This window comes from Saccostrea cucullata, unplaced genomic scaffold (assembly GCF_032062105.1).
Source record: "Saccostrea cucullata isolate Sc308-1 unplaced genomic scaffold, CSIRO_AGI_Scuc_v1 ctg8150, whole genome shotgun sequence".
NCBI lineage: Eukaryota > Metazoa > Mollusca > Bivalvia > Ostreida > Ostreidae > Saccostrea > Saccostrea cuccullata.
This window is the reverse complement of record NW_026927170.1, coordinates 7,932-28,421: the sequence shown is the minus strand read 5'-3', so window position 1 is coordinate 28,421 and position 20,490 is coordinate 7,932. Positions and strand designations below refer to the sequence as shown.

Genomic DNA, 20,490 nt, shown 5'->3' with positions numbered 1-20,490 from the left:
GAAATGCCAGCAAAGATCAATAACACAATTTAAACTTAACAATAATTTATTTACAGTAATATATAATAAATATCAAACATAAATTAAGTACAAACTTAGCAAGAATCTAAAAATACATACATCAGAGTGTCCGTTGCTGCACACAATGTCCCAGTGAAAACATCCCATTTATATCTCAATAGTGCTTATACGACAAAGTATTTCTATGCATCGAATTGACAGGGTATTTATACAGTAATATAAATCTAGAATATTCTAGAAATTGTTAAAACATGATATTACTGGAACAATCTGGACATACACAAAATTTAAGAATGTTCTAGATAAAATGCCCAAACATGTTGACCACTCTGGAATGTTCAAGAAACTTAATGTTACTAATTATATACATAATGAAACAATACACATCTCACAAAACCTCCCCCCTTAAAAAGTTTGAATGTCAATGAAAAACTTAAATTGTAAAACATGTACATCAATACAAAATCTAGTATGTTTACGACACTCTTGACAAGGCGTCTGCAATAACATTGTCTTTGCCTTTGATATGCTTAATTGTTATGTTGTATTCTTGTAACAACAAACTCCATCTAGTCAGTCCTTGATTCTTGTTTGACAATTTGTGCAAAAATGTCAGGGGGTTGTGATCTGTATATACAAGAATTGGATGCAAAGTAACATTCAGATAAACATCAAAATGCTGCAAGGCTAACAACAAAGCAAGGCATTCCTTTTCAATGGTGGAATACTTTTGTTGACATTTTGTAAGTTTCTTTGAAAAATAAGAAACAACTCTATCTACCTTATCACTATGTTCTTGAAACAAAGCTGCCCCGATTCCAACATCACTAGCATCAACAGTAAGCTTAAAGTGCTTAGAAAAATCTGGAGTTGACAGAACTGGGTTGCTCATAAGGACAGATTTGATTTTATGAAAGGATTTTTCACAGTCCTTTGTCCATTCAAAGTTAACCCTCTTTTGTAAAAGATTTGTAAGTGGACTAACTACTGAGGAAAAATTTGGACAAAATTTTCTGTAAAACCCAGCCATGCCCAAAAACCTCATTAATTCTTTCTTGTTTGTAGGAATCGGGAACTTTGCAATAGCTTCCACTTTAGCCATAATGGGTGTAACATAACCTTGACCTACTTTATGACCTAAATACTCTACATAAGCATGACAAAATTCGCTCTTCTCAAGATTCACAGTTAAGTTTGCTTTAGCTAAAATGTCAAATAAAGCACGCATGATTCGGAGATGTTCGTCGCATGTGTTGCTATATATGATGACATCATCAATGTAGGCTTCGCATCCCTCAAGGTCTTGAAGAAGGGAGTGAATCATCCTTTGGAATGTAGCCGGTGCGTTTTTCATGCCAAAAGGCATTACTTTATACTGGTAAAGTCCATCTGGTGTAGCAAAAGCAGATATTTCTTTTGCTCTTTCTGTTAACGGTACTTGCCAGTAGCCTTTCAACAGGTCAAATTTACTGACAAATTTCGCATTTCCAATGTTGTCAATACAGTCATCGATTCTAGGTATTGGATATGAATCAGTTTTGGTAACAGAATTCACCTTTCTAAAGTCTGTACATAATCGGTAAGAACCGTCCTGTTTTGGTACAAGAATACACGATGAGCTCCAATCACTTTTACTAGGTTCAACAATGTCATTGTCCAACATGTACTGCACTTCCCTTCTTAGGTACTGAAATTTTATTGGATTCAGACGGTACGGATGTTGTTTGATAGGCAGAGCGTCGCCAACTATAACATCATGACAAGCTGCATTAGTTTTCTTTGGAACATCCGAGAAGATTTGATGATACTCATTCATCAAGGTTTTAACTTGTTCTTTTTGGTGAATGTTCAAATGTCCAAGTTTGGCATCAAAATCAGCCAAAAACTCTGATTACAATCTTTCTCATACATTTCTACACTCGTATCACTTTCAATACAATTTTGAACAGTCTTAGCATTGGCTAAAGTGGAAACTGGTTTTACAGAATTTCGGTCACACCTTTCAAAATACTCTTTTAACATGTTAATTTGACAAACCCGTTTCTCTTTACGTCGACCTGGTGGGTACCTGTAAAGTATGAAACGAAATAGAAACGGAACGAAACGAACTGAAACGAAACGAAATCTGCCGAAACGAAACGAAATCTACCGAAACGAAACGAAACCTACCGAAACGAAACGAAATCAAGACGAAACGAAACGAAATCAAAACAAAACCTGTCGAAACGAAACGAAACAAAACTTTCAGAATGTTTTTCAAATCAAGATATATATACATGTACATATAGTTATATTTTAATGTGTAACTGCATATGATCTATTTTTACTTTGTATGAAAGTTTTATAGTTCAAGCATCACAGGCAATTGTTTTGCTTCAAGTTCATACATAGGCATCGGAAGGAAATTGAAAGGGGAGGGGGGGGGCTTAACCAACAAAACGGTAAACTCCAAATTTCAATGCCTATATAAAAAAGTGCCCCCCCCCCCCCCGACGCCTATGTCATATTTTGTTATCATCTTACAGAATATCTACTTAAAATGACATCGTTCGCTTCGAGAGGTTTTTTTCTTGTCAGTTAAATCATTTTATAGACGTCTCTTGTCGAGTTTCTTTATTGCAAACCACTCATTTCTTCCTCGAAAATTACCTCGATAAAAATAGGACCGTATGTACGAAATCTTGTGTATCCTATGTACGTAGATACATGTAGGAGACACAAGATTCCGGTTGGAGTTACATGTATAATTGAACGATAAAACTAGACATTTCGGAATGGAATACTAAATACTCCAAGTCTCTGCTTTTTATCCTATGTTTTAAGACATTCGCAATACAACAGTATAGTGACTATTTTGACCCTTACGTAAACGAGTCTTTACATGTACATGTAACACATCAACTTTGATAGATATGTTGTATCTAGATAAATAAGGACTGAAAATAAGAGTAAGATATAAAAATTAGAAAATACTGCACATATTGAAATTATACATGCATAGTACGCTCGTGCATATTTGCCAACTGTCAAACATGTAGATACATTTTTAGACTCAGAAGTGAGCATAATCTATTAGTAATTAAATTTTATATTTACAAGTGCTTGAACTAACGGTACATAAATTTTATTTGAATTAAAAAAAAAAGTCCACATGCAGTTACACATATAATTTTATACATGTACCTTGATTTGAAAAAAAAAATTGATAGTTTTGTTTCGTTTCGTTTCGGCAGGTTTCGTTTTGATTTCGTTTCGTTTCGTCTTGATTTCGTTTCGTTTCGGTAGGTTTCGTTTCGTTTCGGTAGATTTCGTTTCGTTTCAGTTCGTTTCGTTTCGTTTCGTTTCTATTTCGTTTCGCACTTTACAGGTACCCCGACCTGGTGTCTTAACTACATAGTTTACATCACTGATCTTGCTTTCAATTTCATAAGGGCCATAAAATCTGGCCTGTAAAGGATGACCAGGAATAGGTAAAAATACAAGAACCTTATCACCTGGCTTAAACACCCTATTTCTGGCATCTTTGTCATACCACATTTTCATTTTCATCTGAGAATTCTTCAAATTTTCTTGTGCTAATTTACAAGCATTGTAAAGTTTTTCTTTGAAATCAGACACATAATCTAAAAGATTAAGATCACTAGTCTCAGTCAGCCACTTTTCCTTCAACAATTTCAAAGGACCTCTAACTGTATGTCCGAACACCAATTCAAAAGGACTGAACCCAAGAGACTCCTGGACTGCTTCTCGTGCAGCAAATAGCACAAGATGAACCCCTTCGTCCCAGTCTTTTTCATATTGGTAACAATAGGTCTTCAGCATTGTTTTTAGGGTTTGATGAAAACGTTCTAGCGCTCCCTGGGACTCAGGATGATAAGCAGTTGATCTATATTGCCTTATACCCAACTCATGCATGACTTGCTGGAACAACCCCGACATAAAATTTGAGCCTTGATCCGACTGAATTGCCTTGGGTGCTCCTACAAAACTGAAAAACTTGGTTAGGGCCTTAACTATGCTCTTTGCCTTTATATTCCTTAGAGGTATGGCTTCAGGAAATCGAGTGGATGTACACATAATGGTAAGTAAATACTGGTTTCCAGATCTGGTCCTAGGCAAAGGTCCTACACAATCCACTAATACTCGACTAAACGGTTCTTCAAAAGCTGGAATGGGTTGGAGAGGAGCAGATGGTATCTTCTGATTTGGTTTACCTACCATCTGACAGACGTGGCATGACTTGCAAAACTTCGAAACATCCTTTCTTAGCTTAGGCCAATAAAAATGACTCAAAATCCTATTATAAGTCTTATTGATACCTAAATGACCAGCCATAGGTGTATCGTGAGCTAAACTCATGACATCTCGACGATAAGCAGCTGGGACCACTATTTGGTGAACAACACGCCACACTTCATCTGGAGAAGCTTCAGGTGGTCGCCATTTTCGCATAAGGATGCCATCTTTCATATAGAAGCATTCTCCAACTTTAGTAGCCTCTTCTGGTGGAAGTCCCCTCTTACTAAGTTGAATGATATCTGGGTCTTTATGTTGTTCAGAGAGTAAACGTTCTCGGCTGAGGATGTCCTTGCCTTTGCTAACTAGTGGATGCAACTCATCATCCTCACCACCAAATTTTGGTAACAGTTCTTTCTTCTCTTGCTTCTTGATATTGTGTGGTTCCATGTTTGTTTGAGTGCAATTAAGGTCAGATAAGAAAGTGTCATTCAAATCAATATCAACAGAGGAATTCGTCTCGTCAAAGGCTTAAGTATGGTCTGCCTCCATTTCTCGTCTTCTGGCCATCGCTCTAGTAACAGCCCAGGCTGGATAAATGTCATCATCTTCATCATTATACATGACATCTGGAGTGATCTTCTCACAAACTATAGGAGCTGGTACAACTTTTCCACAAGCTAGATCGTTGCCTAACAACAAAGAAATACCTGGAACGGGAAGAGTAGGTCGAACACCTACGATAACAGGTCCAGTAACTAAATCTGACTTCAAACTAATTCTATGCAGGGGAACATCAATGACGCCTAGCTCCACACCCTGTAATAAAACTGACCCACCAGTAGAAGTCTGCTCAGACAAAGGAAGCACGCCCTCTAACAATAACGTCTGTGCAGCACCAGTATCTCTCAAAATCTGGACAGGTTTTATTTCGCTAGAGTCACCGAGTGAAACAAATCCCTGAGACATAAAGGGCTTATAATCCTCCATAGAATCAACAGAACTGGACTGTGAACCCTGGACATCAGGAGTGTCAGAACAAATCGAAACTAAGGCTTCTCTATCACCTCTAACTGCCGCACAAGCATGTGGTTGAGTTTTATCAAAATCATTTTTTCTCTTGAGTTTAAAGCATTCACTGATCAGATGACCCTTTTTCTTACAATAACTACAAGTAGGAAGCGACCCTATTCCAGACGATCCTTCAACACGTCCTGAACCGGACTTAAAACCACCTTGGGATGGAGACTGGGAACTTGTGAAAGACTGAGACCCTGAACCACTCTTTTTATATGTGTCTGAATTGGTAGAATTACTGATCTTGAAACAAAATTCTTTTTATGAGACAGAGCATAAGTATCAGATATGACTGCTGCCTCTTCAAGAGTTTTCACATTCTTATCTTCTAAATGTGTTTTCAAATCTTGAGGAACACATTCCTTAAACTCTTCTACCAGGATGACTTGTCGCAAATTAGCAAAAGTTTTATCAAGTTTCTTAGATCTAAACCAGTGATCGAATAAATCTTCTTTCTCTCGTGAAAATTCAACAAATGTTTGATTATCAAACTTCCTATACTTTCTGAATTTTTGTCTATATGCTTCAGGTACTAATTCATATGCTTTTAATATTGCTGCTTTGACCTTCTCATAGTCTGAACTTTCAGCTACCCCTAGTGCAGAGTATACCTCAGCTGCTTTGCCAACCAGTACACTTTGTAACATTGTTGACCAAACATTTCGTGGCCATTTAAGATTCTCTGCGACCTTTTCAAATTGGGGAAAATATTTGTCTACAGATTTTTCTTGAAATTTTGGAACTAATCTGATATTTTTTGCTGCGTCAAATTCAGTTTTGACAACTGACGGTTCTGGTTGGGTTTGTAATTTTAATTTCTCTAATTCAAAGTTCATTGCACGCTCTCTTTCTCGCTCTTCTCTTTCTGCTGCTAATTTGTCTAATTCAAATTTTCGTTCACGCTCTCGTTCTTCTCTTTCTCTTTCTCGCTCTTCTCTTTCTTTTTCCCGCTCTTCTCTTTCTTTTTCTCGATCTTCTCTTTTTAATTTTTCTCTTTCTAATCGCATTTTCTCTAACTCTACTTGAAACTGATATTCTGCCATTTTATAAGAGCCTAACTCTGATTTAACTGTATATTCTGGAAGATCGTATTTTTCAAAGACGTTTTCTTCTACTAGTTTGTTTGCAACCTTCATTCTAATGTCTTGCTTTCTCTGAGAGGATTTAACATCTAACCCAAAATGCAAACCTAATGCGATCAAGTCATCCTTTTTTAACGTATCAAAAACCTGAACACTTGGTGAACTAAGAAAGTCTGTGACCGAAAACACCATGTTGATTTCTGCTGGCTTATAATCAAATTTAACGGTTCAATAAACAAAATTCTGACAATAAACTGCAAAAGTGCAAGAAATTCTTTATCCCGGACGAGCCCCCAATTCTGTTATGGGTCAGAATTACCCGAAATGCCAGCAAAGATCAATAACACAATTTAAACTTAACAATAATTTATTTACAGTAATATATAATAAATATATCAAACATAAAGTACAAACTTAGCAAGAATCTAAAAATACATACATCAGAGTGTCCGTTGCTGCACACAATGTCCCAGTGAAAACATATCCCATTTATATCTCAGTAGTGCTTATACGACAAAGTATTTCTATGCATCGAATTGACAGGGTATTTATACAGTAATATAAATCTAGAATATTCTAGAAATTGTTAAAACATGATATTACTGGAACAATCTGGACATACACAAAATTTAAGAATGTTCTAGATAAAATGGCCAAACATGTTGACCACTCTGGAATGTTCAAGAAACTTAATGTTACTAATTATATACATAATGAAACAATACACATCTCACAACAATAGCATTTGCAATTTTTGAAGAAAAAAAAAGGATTAAGAATAAATATTATTCCATGTATAGTATGATTAACTTTAATTATGAAGTTTGAAGAATGATCGTGGGCAAATGGACATAACTTAAGAAGTCAGAGACATGTACATCTATATGAACTTTTTCAACTGGAGGATTGGATTACCTTTAGTTCTTAAACTTATATTTGCAATGAGTAAATTTAAAGTTCCTTTCAAAATGTTTTGTCCATTTTACCTGTATGTTTAAATAACCAAAGTTTGGGAAATCTTATTTGTTATTTTAAAAAATTAATGCATGTGTGAACGAAGAAATGTCATTAACATCAATAAATAGAACAATACATTGATTGCAATGTTCTTTGACATCCGGGTATCTTCGGAGGTCAATAACAAATCCTGAGTGTTAAATGTTAACAAACAAATCCGATGTATCTCCAATCTCAGAGTTATTTCAACAAATTTAAATTCTATGATAAATCGATAATGGACCCACTGAGCCGCGTATTTACTGTATTTTATTTAAACATGTTAAACTGAATTGTAAAAGCTTTGGATGACGAAGATGATGATTTAGCAAGTATTTGTCATTTAAGTATCTGTTATTTAAGTAATGATTACTTACTGAACCAACAGCCTCAATGAATATTCTCAAAAAGAATATGTACAGTTATTTTTCTTCAAATTTATACCAGCAAATCCTGGAGTATAACGAATAGTTGAGGACAGGTAGTACATAAAGAAATAACCGGTCTGAAGTTAAGCAGCCATGCAATAACAGCAGCCACTAAGCCCATAGAAGCTAGCAGCCAATAAGGAAATTGAAGAAATACCGTAAAAGGCAAATAAAAAGCTGAGACAGAGGATACGTTGTGCATGATTGAAGTATACTTGGGGGAGGTAGTGTAGTGTTACCATTAAAAATTCCAGATTTTTACTGACAAACTGAACGATCGAAATGAAAACACACCATGTTTTGTTTGTGATTTATTTTGAAACCATCAGCATCAGAAGCCCTGATGCATTTCAAACTACTTCAAGTTTTAAACATGTAGAGGAGAACAAGGACAAATATCCCACGGCGAATGTTCTACAAGAGTTTCCAGGAACTGTCAGTCTTTCTAGATGTACGGCATCGTGTCTTCGCTATTCCGAGTGTTCCTCTGTGTTTTACAATGACATCAATCAGATGTGTGTCTGTGCCGGACAGGTGGACTCCAGCGACCTGACACCCTCACCAGGATACGTCCAGCTTTCAAAGAATCACTCGGGTATCTAGCTCATATATAAAAATAACGGCGTCTTCCCTGATTAACTGTCAAAAATGTTAGCTAAGTGGAAAAAAAACAAAGTTTTAAGGGCACTAGGTATCCGACTTGTTTTTTAACATATTTTCCCTTAACGCTTTCAATGATTTTTCATGCGATGAGTACAATAGGGACACCAGATTACACTTGTTGGTAGGAATTTGTTTTACTTATTCTAAACGCCCTCTTAGAATGTTGTTCATTCCATGAATTAAAATTGTATTTTTTGTGACAGACACGTCCGACTGGGTTCTTTTTGGAAATTCACAGTACCTTATTCTACGGAAAAACTCAAACTGGATTGAGGCTCAGGTATGTATATAACTATAATCTGCTTAAGGTACATCGATACTCTGAAAAGAAAGGTAATTCTTGATGACAAAATGACTATTAAGTTAAAGTGTCTTTTTTTTTTACCAGTTTTGCGCCGCAAGCTAAGCCATGCCATACTTGTTTGAATTTTCCTTACAATTTATATTTCCTTTGGAAAATTATAAGAGTTAAAGAAATATCTTATACATGTATATGTAAGCAGAGGGTTTATGAACCTTAATCATACCGTTGTTAAACTACCTACACGAATACGAGGTCTTATTTGTTCCAATAGCTCCTATTGTAAACAAGTGTACATTAAATTACATCAAGATAAACAAATCGCTGATTTTAATTACATTTTTTTCTATTACATTTACAAGACAAGACGACTTGCCCCATATTTTTTTTAATCCCATTGCCTTAAAGTTTGACCTCATTTTGAGAACCCTTGACCTTAAAGTTTGACCTTATTTTGAAACTTTTTTTGAAGATTGAATGTGCCACCTTTGGTGCTCGATTGGCTGAAATAGAAACCACGGAAGAAAATAATTTCCTAAGAGGTCTTATTCGGGCGGCTGTTCAAGGTATCCATTATTTTAACTTTTTTCCTATTAAAAACTTAAAACTTCAAATACTGTTTTAAAAATGAAAATGTTTGTTTATTATGCACAGGGATTTTTCCATTAATTCAGCATTGTATTTATATATTTTGACATGCAATTGAATAATTACACCGACAATTTGAATACCGCTTATTTGCGAACTCTGAATTTCTTCATTATAGTCGCCTATGTTGGTGACATGCATGTATATCAGAGATATTGTTTTTTTATTTTGATATTCTCAAATAGTATTTTGTGGATACTGCCCAATAAATACCCCATAAATGTATAAAATATGTACATTTTAGGGAAATAAAATTTCCGTTCATCCAACCTTACATTTGTTGTTGCTCAATATTAGCAAGATATCAAATTGGAAATGATTTGTGAAGGTTTTTGATTGTTCAATGCTTGCTTGATTGTCGTTATTTAACGTCCCTCTGGAGAAATTTCAATCACAGAGACGCCACCACTTGCCGGTGGAGAGCTGCAAATTTTGACCTATATACTCGGTACCTAGGGCCGTTGAGCATGGAGGGATCGTTTTCGTACCAGCACATACTGCGACACGGGATCTCGGTTTATGATACGGTCTCATCCGAAGGACCGGCCTCCATGTCCCACATTGGGATTTGAATCTGCGACGTAAGGCGACTCTAAAGCAGACGCTCTAACCACTGCGCCACGCAGTGTATGTCAAGCATATATGAAATTCGCAGTTTATATTTCAGTAATTCGCAGTAGATGCTGGCACGATAGAGATCCCTCCCTGCTCAATGACCCTGAGTTCCGAGTAAAGGACAACATTTTCAGCTCTCCACGGCAAGTGGTGGCGTCTCCTATATGAGCGAAAAAATTCTTGCGGGAAACGTTAAGCAATATACAATCAATCATTATTCTTTAGATACTGTTTTCTTGGGCGGTACGGAAGTCTTCGATGAGGGAAGCTGGATCTGGTACTCTACATTACGGAACGTTAGTTTCACTGACTGGGCGTCCACCAAACCGGACTATGGAGGAACAGATCACTGCTTAACTCTTCATGCATTCTTTGATTTCGCTTGGGATGATAATCCATGTGGATATAGATTGAACAACATTCTATGCGAACGAGTTGTTGTTTGAAAATAAATGATAAACTAGGGCTAATTGTAACGGGGACCGTTACAGATGTTCCCCAAACGCTCCCCAACTCCCTTTTGGTGCCATATTCCTTGTAAGCTCTATTAAATAAGACATACTTTATGCAATTTAGACTTAACGTTTTCCAAGAAGAATACAAAATATATTTAAATCTTAGCATTGCACCCGTGCTCATGTGAATGCATGTGCGTAATGACCATTTCATCTTGTGTACACTATCTATATATTTTAATATACTTAATATCAAAGCATTTAATCCAGAAGTATTAAAAAAATACACTCATTTAAGCGTATTTTTAATTTTACTCATTTCACGTGCACGTACGTGCAAGCATGTGCATGATGACCATACCTTCTTGTAGGAGTTCATTTTGTCTATCTATATTCTAAATCCCATGCTGTTTGGTTGAAAAACAAGGGAGTTATAACCATTTAAAGTTTAAGCCAATCAGATTGCAGCGCACGTGCATGCGCGTGTTTTCATGACAACTGTTATATATCCTATTGCAGGACATCCTAAAGTATGCCTATGTTTTAAATTTCATCGCATTTCGTCAAAAAACAGAAAAGATACTGAGAATTTTGTTTCAGCCAATCAGAGCGAAGCGCACGTGCATGCGCGCATGAGTTCGTGCTAATTTGACAGTGTCACATTATCTACACTATCAATATATCTTTATATAATGAGTTTCAAATCATTTCATTAAAAAATGTAAAAGTTATAGCTATATTAAGTATATCAGTCATTTCACTCTTATCACGCGCGCGCACGTGCATGCGTATGCGCGCAAAATGACCTTCGTTCCGCACACCTACACTACACACCTATTAACCCTAAAAAGGTTTTAGGTCAGTTGGGTGAACAGTTTCTGAGAACACTCGCGGACAAAAAAGTACCGGAGAACAAATAAGAAAAAAAATAATAACTAGTGCTAATTGTAACGGGAACCGTTACAGATGTTCCCCAAACGCTCCCCAAATCCCTTTTGATGCCATATTCCCTGTAAGCTACATTAAATAAGACAACATCTGTGCATTTTTTACTTTAACAACGTTTTCCCAAAAGGATACCAATTATATTCAAATTTTAACATTGCACACGTGCCCATGTGAATGCACGTGCGTAATGATCATATAATCTTGTCTTCACTTTATATATATTTCAATATACTTTATATTAAAGCATTTAGTCCAAAAGTATTTAAAAAATCACTCATTTAAGTGTATATATTTAATTTCACTCCTTCGAATATGCACGCACGTGCGTACACGTGCATGATGACTACACCCTCTTGTAGGAGGCCTTTATATCTATCTATGTTCTAAATCCCATCCTGTTTGGTTGAAAACCAAGGGAATTATAGCCATTTCAAATTTCGGCCAATCAGATTGCAGCACACGTGCATCCACGTGATTTCAAGAATCTTTTTCTAAATCATATTGTAGAATATTCTAATGCATGACTATGTTTTAAATTTCAAAGCATTTCGTCAAAAAACAAAGGAGATATAGCCATTTAAAGTTTCAGCCAATCAGATTGCAGCACACGTGCATGCGCGTGATTTCTTGAATTTTTTGTATATCATATTGCAGGATATCCTAATGCGTGACTATGTTTTAAATTTCAAAGCATTTCGTCAAAAAACAAAGGAGATATAGCCATTTAAAGTTTCAGCCAATCAGATTGCAGCGCACGTGCATGCGCGTGATTTCATGAAATTTTTTCCATATTATTATTGTAGGATATCCTAATTCATGATAATATTTAACATTTCAAAGCATTTCGTCGAAAAACAAAAGAGATATTGAGATTTTTGTTTCAGCCAATCAGAGCAAAGCGCACGTGCATGCGCGTGAGTTCTTGCTAATTTGACAGTGTAATTTTATTAACACTATTAATATATCCTCATGTAATGAGTTTCAAAGCATTTCATCAAAAATGTAAAAGTTATAGCTATATTAAGTATATCAGTCAATTCACTCATTTCACGCGCACGCACGTGCAGGCGTATGCGCGCAAAATGACCTTCGTTCCGCACACCTACACTACACACCTATTAACCCTAAAAAGGTTTTAGCTCAGTTGGGTGAACAGTTTCTGAGAACACTCGCGGACAAAAAAGTACCGGAGAACAAATAAGAAAAAAAATAATAATAACTAGTGCTAATTGTAACGGGAACCGTTACAGATGTTCCCCAAACGCTCCCCAACTCCCTTTCGGTGCCATGTTCCCTTTAAGCTTCATTAAATAAAACAAACTCTGTGCATTTTTGACTTTTACAACGTTTTCCCAGAAGGATACCAATTATATTCAATTTTTAGCATTGCACCCAAGGCGCATGTGAATGCATGTGCGTTATGACCATATCATCTTGTCTACACTATTTATATATATTTTAATATACTATATATTAAAGCATTCAGTCCAAAAGTAATAAAAATCACTCATTCAAGAGTATTTTTGAATATACTCATTTCAAATGCACGCACGTGCGTGCACGTGCATGATGATCATACCTTCTTGTAGGAGGTCTTTACATCTATGTATGTTCTAAATCCCATCCTGTTTGGTTGAAAAACAAGGGAGTTATAGCCATTTAAAGTTTCAGCTTATCAGATTGCAGCACACGTGCATGCACGTAATTTAATGATTTTTTTTATATCATTTTGTAGGATATCCTAATGCATGACTATATTTTAAATTTCAAAAAATTTCGTCAAAAAACAAAGGAGAAATAGCAATTTAAAGTTTCAGCAAATCGGATTGCAGCACACGTGCATGCGCGTGATTTCATGACTTTTTTCTATATCATTTCGTAGGATATACTAATGCATGACTATATTTTAAATTTCAAAGAATTTCGTCAAAAAACAAAGGAGATATTGCCATTTAAAGTTTCAGCCAATCAGCTTGCAGCACGCGCACATGCGCATGCTTTCATGAAAATTCTTATATATCATGCGGTAGATCTTCATAATGTAGGACTATGTTCAAAATTTCAAAGGATTATGACAAGAAACAAGAAAGTTATTGAGACTTTAGTTTCAGCCAATCAGAGCGAAGCGCACGTGCATGCGCGTGAGATCTTGCTATTTTGACCATGCTATCTTGTTTATACTACTAATGTATCCTTACATTATGAGTTTCAAAAAATTTCATCAAAAATTAGAAAAGTTACGGCAATATCCATTATATTGGTAATTTCACCTATTGCACGTGCGCGCTCTTGCAAGCACGTGCGCGCAAAATGACCTTTGTTTGGCAACTCTACATAACATGCCTACTAACCCTAAAAAGGTTTCACCTAAGTCGGATGTGTAGTTTACAAGATCACTCGTGGACAAAATTTTCCCAGGAAGAAGAAAAATAATACTAATAATAATAACTAGTGCTAATTGTAACGGGAACCGTTACAGATGTTCCCCAAACGCTCCCCAACTCCCTTCTCGTGCCATATTCCCTGTAAGTTTCATTAAAGAAGGCAAAATCTATGCATTTAAGACGTAAACAACGTTTTCCCAAAAGTATACCAAGTATTTCAAATTTAAGCAATGCAGGCGTGCGCATGTGATTGCATGAGCGTAATGACGATATCATCTTGTCTACACTATTTTACTCATATGCACGTGCACGCACGTGCATGATGACCATACCTTCTTGTAGGAGTCCATTATGTCTGTCTATGTTCTTAATCCCATCCTGTTTGGTTGAAAAACAAGGGAGTTATAGCCATTAAAAGTTTAAGCCAATCAGATTGCAGCGCACGTGCATCCGCATGTTTCCATGACAATTATTATATATCATATTGTAGGACATCTTAAAGTATGCCTATGTTTTAAATTTCAAAGCATTTTGTAAAAAAACAGAAAAGATATTGAGATTTTTGTTTCAGCCAATCAGAGCAAAGCGCACGTGCACGCACGTGCATGCATGTGAATGGTGACCATACCATCTTGTAGGAGTCCTTTATGTCTATCTATGTTCTAAATCCCATGCTGTTTGGTTGAAAACCAAGGGAGTTATAGTCATTTAAAGTTTCAGCCAATCAGATTGCAGCGCACGTGCATGCGCGTGATTTCATGAAATATCTTATATACCATATTGTAGTACATCCTAATACATGTTTATGTTATAAATTTCAGAGCATTTCATCATAAAACAAAAAAGATATTAAGATTTCTGTTTCAGCCAATCAGAGCAAAGCGCACGTGCATGCGCGTGAGTTCATGCAAATTTGACCATGTCATCTTATGTACACAACTTATATATCTTTATATAATGAGTTTCAAAACATTTTATCAAAAAATATAAAAGTTACAACCATATTAAATATATCAGTCAGTTTACTCATTGCACGCGCCCGCACGTGCATGCGAATGCGCGCAAAATGACCTTCGTTCGGCACATCTACACAACATGCCTACTAACCCTAAAAAGGTTTTAACTTAGTTTGGTGAACAGTTTCTGAGAACACTTCCGGACAAAAAAGTACCGGAGAAGAAATAAGAAGAAAAAAGAATAATAATAATAATAACTAGTGCTAATTGTAACGGGAACCGTTACAGATGTTCCCCAAACGCTCCCCAACTCCCTTTTGGTGCCATATTCCCTGTAAGCCCTATTAAATAAGACAACATCTGTGCATTTTTGCCTTTAACAACGTTTTCCCAGAGGGATACCAATTATATTCAAATTTTAAAATTGCAGGCGTGCGCATGTGAATGCACGTGCGCAATGATCATATCTTGTCTACAATTTTCTATACATTTAAATATACTATATATTAAACCATTTAGTCCAAAAGTATTAAAAATCACTCATTCAAGTGTATTTTTAATTTCACTCGTTCCAAATGCACGCACGTGCGTGCACGTGCATGATGATCATACCTTCTTGTAGGAGGCCCTTATATCTTTCTATATTCTAAATCCCATCCTGTTTGGTTGAAAACCAAGGGAATTATAGCCATTTCAAGTTTCAGCCAATCATATTGCAGCACACGTGCGTGCGCGTGATTTCATGATTTTTTTCTAAATGAGATTGTAGGATATCCCAATGCATGTATATGTTTTAAATTTCAAAGCATTTCGTCAAAAAACAAAGGAGATATAGCCATTAAAAGTTTCAGCCAATCAGATTGCAGCACACGTGCATGCGCGTAATTTGTTGAATTTTTTTGTATATCATATTGCAGGATATCCTAATGCAAGATTATGTTTTAAATTCCAAAGCATTTCGTCAAAAAACAAAGGGGATATAGCCATTTAAAGTTTCAGCCAATCAGATTGCAGCGCACGTGCATGCGCATGATTTCATGAAATTTTTTCCATATATATTGTAGGATATCCTAATGTATGAATATGTTTTAAATTTCAAAGCATTTCGTCTAAAAACAAAAGAGAAATTGAGATTTTTGTTTCAGCCAATCAGAGCAAGGCGCACGTGCATGCGCGTGAGTTCGTGCTAATTTGACAGTGTCATATTATTAACACTATTAATATATCCTTATGTAATGAGTTTCAAAGCATTTCATCAAAAAATGTAAAAGTTATGGCCATATTAAGTATATCAGTCATTTCACTCACTTCACGCGCACGCACGTGCATGCGTATGCGCGCAAAATGACCTTCGTTCCGCACACCTACACTACACACCTATTAACCCTAAAAAGGTTTTAACTTAGTTGGGTGAACAGTTTCTGAGAACACTCGCGGACAAAAAAGTACCGGAGAACAAATAAGAAAAAAAAAGAATAATAATAATAATAACTAGTGCTAATTGTAACGGGAACCGTTACAGATGTTCCCCAAACGCTCCCCAACTCCCTTTTGGTGCCATATTCCCTGTAAGCCTTATTAAATAAGACAACATCTGTGCATTTTTGACTTTAACAACGTTTTCCTAAAAGGATACCAATTATATTCAAATTTTAACACTGCACGCGTGCCCATGTGAATACACGTGCATAATGATCATATAATCTTGTCTACACTTTCTATATATTTAAATATACTTTCTATTAAAGCATTTAGTCCAAAAGTATTAAAAATCACTCATTCAAGTGTATTTTTAATTTCACTCATTCCAAATGCACTCACGTGCGTGCACGTGCATGATGACAATACCTTCTTGTAGGAGGCCCTTATATCTATCTATGTTCTAAATCCAATCCTGTTTGGTTGAAAACCAAGGGAATTATAGCCATTTCAAGTTTCAGCCAATCAGATTGCAGCACACGTGCATCCACGTGATTTCAAGATTTTTTTTCTTGTAGGATATCCTAATGCATGACTATGTAAATCATATTGTAGAATATCCTAATGCATGATTATGTTTTAGATTTCAAAGCATTTCGTCAAAAAACAAAGGAGATATAGCCATTTAAAGTTTCAGGCAATCAGATTGCAGCACACGTGCATGCGCGTGATTTCTTGAAATTTTTTATATATCATCTTGTAAGATATCCTAATTCATGACAATGTTAAAAATTTCAAAGTATTTCGTCGGAAAACAAAAGAGATATTGAGATTTTTGTTTCAGCCAATCAGAGCAAGGCGCACGTGCATGCGCGTGAGTTCGTGCTAATTTGACAGTGTCATATTATTAACACTATTAATATATCCTTATGTAATGAGTTTCAAAGCATTTCATCAAAAAATGTAAAAGTTATAGCTATATTAAGTATATCAGTCAATTCACACATTTCACGCGCACGCACGTGCAGGCGTATGCGCGCAAAATGACCTTCGTTCCGCACACCTACACTACACACCTATTAACCCTAAAAAGGTTTTAGCTCAGTTGGGTGAACAGTTTCTGAGAACACTCGCGGACAAAAAAGTACCGGAGAACAAATAAGAAAAAAAATAATAATAATAATAATAATAAGAAACAGAGTAAAAACAATATGTTCCCAAACTCCGTTTGGGGAACATAATAAGAAACCGAGTAAAAACAATATGTTCCCAAACTCCGTTTGGGGAACATAACTAGTGCTAATTGTAACGGGAACCATTACAGATGTTCCCCAAACGCTCCCCAACTCCCTTCTCGTGCCATATTCCCTGTAATTTTCATTAAAGAAGGCAAAATCTATGCATTCAAGACGTAAATAACGTTTTCCCATAAGTATACCAAGTATTTCTAATTTAAGCAATGCAGGCGTGCGCATGTGATTGCATGAGCTTAATGACGATATCATCTTGTCTACACTATTTTACTCATATGCACGTGCACGCACGTGCATGATGACCATACCTTCTTGTAGGAGTCCATAATGTCTGTCTATGTTCTTGAATCCCATCCTGTTTGGTTGAAAAACAAGGGAGTTATAGCCATTTAAAGTTTAAGCCAATCAGATTGCAGCGCACGTGCATGCGCGTGTTTTCATGACAATTATTATATATCATATTGTAGGACATCTTAAAGTATGCCTATGTTTTAAATTTCAAAGCATTTTGTAAAAAAACAGAAAAGATATTGAGATTTTTGTTTCAGCCAATCAGAGCAAAGCGCACGTGCACGCATGTGCATGCATGTGAATGGTGACCAAACCATCTTGTAGGAGTCCTTTATGTCTATGTATGTTCGAAATACCATGCTGTTTGGTTGAAAACCAAGGGAGTTATAGTCATTTAAAGTTTCAGCCAATCAGATCGCAGCGCACGTGCATGCGCGTGATTTCATGAAAATTTTTATATATCATATTGTAGTAAATCCTAATACATGTCTATGTTATAAATTTCAAAGCATTTCATCATAAAACAAAAAAGATATTAAGATTTCTGTTTCAGCCAATCAGAGCGAAGCGCACGTGCATGCGCGTGAGTTCATGCAAATTTGACCATGTCATCTTATCTACACTACTTATATATCTTTATATAATGAGTTTCAAAACAGTTTATCAAAAAATATAAAAGTTATGACTATATCAAATATATCGGTCAGTTAACTTATTGCGCGCGCCCGCACGTGCATGCGAATGCGCGCAAAATGACCTTCGTTCGGCACATCTACACAACATGCCTACTAACCCTAAAAAGGTTTTAACTTAGTTTGGTGAACAGTTTCTGAGAACACTTCCGGACAAAAAAGTACCGGAGAAGAAATAAGAAAAAAAAGAATAATAATAATAATAATAATAATAATAATAATAATAATAAGAAACAGAGTAAAAACAATATGTTCCCAAACTCCGTTTGGGGAACATAATAATAATAACTAGTGCTAATTGTAACGGGGACCGTTACAGATGTTCCCCAAACGCTCCCCATCTCCCTTTTCTTGCCATATTCCCTGTAAGTTTCATCAAAGAAGGCAAAATCTATACATTTAAGACGTAAACAAACTTTTCCCAAAAGTATACCAAGTATTTCAAATTTAAGCAATGCAGGCGTGTGCATGTGATTGCATGAGCGTAATAACGATATCATCTTGTCTACACTTTTTACTCATTGCACGTGCACGCACGTGCATGATGACCATACCTTTTTGTAGGTGTCCATTATGTCTGTCTATGTTCTTAATCCCATCCTGTTTGGTTGAAAAACAAGGGAGTTATAGCCATTTAAAGTTTAAGCCAATCAGATTGCAGCGCACGTGCATGCGCCTGTTTTCATGACAATTATTATATATCATATTGTAGGACATCTTAAAGTATGCCTATGTTTTAAATTTCAAAGCATTTTGTAAAAAAACAGAAAAGATATTGAGATTTTTGTTTCAGCCAATCAGAGCAAAGCACATGTGCACGCACGTGCATGCATGTGAATGGTGACCATACCATCTTGTAGGAGTTTTTTATGTCTATCTATGTTCTAAATCTCATGCTGTTTGGTTGAAAACCAAGGGAGTTATAGTCATTTAAAGTTTCAGCCAATCAGATTGCAGCGCACGTGCATGCGCGTGATTTGATGAAAAATTTTATATATCATATTGTAGTACATCCTAATGCATGTCTATGTTATAAATTTCAAAGCATTTCATCATAAAACAAAAAAGATATTAAGATTTCTGTTTCAGCCAATCAGAGCAAAGCGCACGTGCATGCGCGTAAGTTCATGCAAATTTGACCATGTCATCTTATCTACACATCTTATATATCTTTATATAATGAGTTTCAAAACATTTTATCAAAAAATATAAAAGTTACAACCATATTAAATATATCAGTCATTTTACTCATTGCACGCGCCCGCACGTGCATGCGAATGCGCGCAAAATGACCTTCGTTCAGCACATCTACACAACATGCCTACTAACCCTAAAAAGGTTTTAACTTAGTTTGGTGAACAGTTTCTGAGAACACTTCCGGACAAAAAAGTACCGGAGAAGAAATAAGAAGAAAAAAGAATAATAATAATAATAATAGTGCTAATTGTAACGGGAACCGTTACAGATGTTCCCCAAACGCTCCCCAACTCCCTTCTCGTGCCATATTCCCTGCAAGTTTCATTAAAGAAGGCAAAATCTATGCATTTAAGACGTAAACAACGTTTTCCCAAAAGTATACCAAGTATTTCAAATTTAAGCCATGCAGGCGTGCGCATGTGATTGCATGAGCGTAATGACGATATCATCTTGTCTACACTATTTTACTCATATGCACGTGCACGCACGTGCATGATGACCATACCTTCTTGTAGGAGTCCATTATGTCTGTCTATGTTCTTAATCCCATCCTGTTTGGTTGAAAAACAAGGGAGTTATAGCCATTTAAAGTTTAAGCCAATCAGATTGCAACGCACGTGCAAGCGCATGTTTCCATGACAATTATTATATATCATATTGTAGGACATCTTAAAGTATGCCTATGTTTTAAATTTCAAAGCATTTTTAAAAAAACAGAAAAGATATTGAGATTTTTGTTTCAGCCAATCAGAGCAAAGCGCACGTGCATGCACGTGCATGCATGTGATTAGTGACCATACCATCTTATAGAAGTCTTTTATGTCTATC

The 20,490-nt window shown here is 36.0% G+C and overlaps 1 protein-coding gene across 1 annotated transcript; it reads left to right on the top strand.

The window, feature by feature from the left end:
- Nucleotides 1–7,874: 7,874 nt before the first annotated feature.
- LOC134273625 (C-type lectin domain family 4 member M-like) lies at nucleotides 7,875–10,521 on the top strand. The gene is made up of 4 exons (XM_062755813.1): nucleotides 7,875–8,435; nucleotides 8,707–8,783; nucleotides 9,277–9,370; nucleotides 10,293–10,521. Exons 1-4 carry the CDS (start codon nucleotides 8,123–8,125, stop codon nucleotides 10,511–10,513), a joined length of 705 nt encoding a protein of 234 aa, XP_062611797.1. The 5' UTR covers nucleotides 7,875–8,122; the 3' UTR covers nucleotides 10,514–10,521.
- Nucleotides 10,522–20,490: the final 9,969 nt, after the last annotated feature.

Coding starts and splice junctions, on each gene's coding strand:
- LOC134273625 (XM_062755813.1), top strand. CDS start 8,123: ATGAAAACACACCATGTTTTGTTTGTGATTTATTTTGAAACCATCAGC. Junction 8,784..9,276: donor CAAACTGGATTGAGGCTCAG/GTATGTATATAA, acceptor CTTTTTTTGAAG/ATTGAATGTGCCACCTTTGG. Junction 9,371..10,292: donor TATTCGGGCGGCTGTTCAAG/GTATCCATTATT, acceptor ATTATTCTTTAG/ATACTGTTTTCTTGGGCGGT.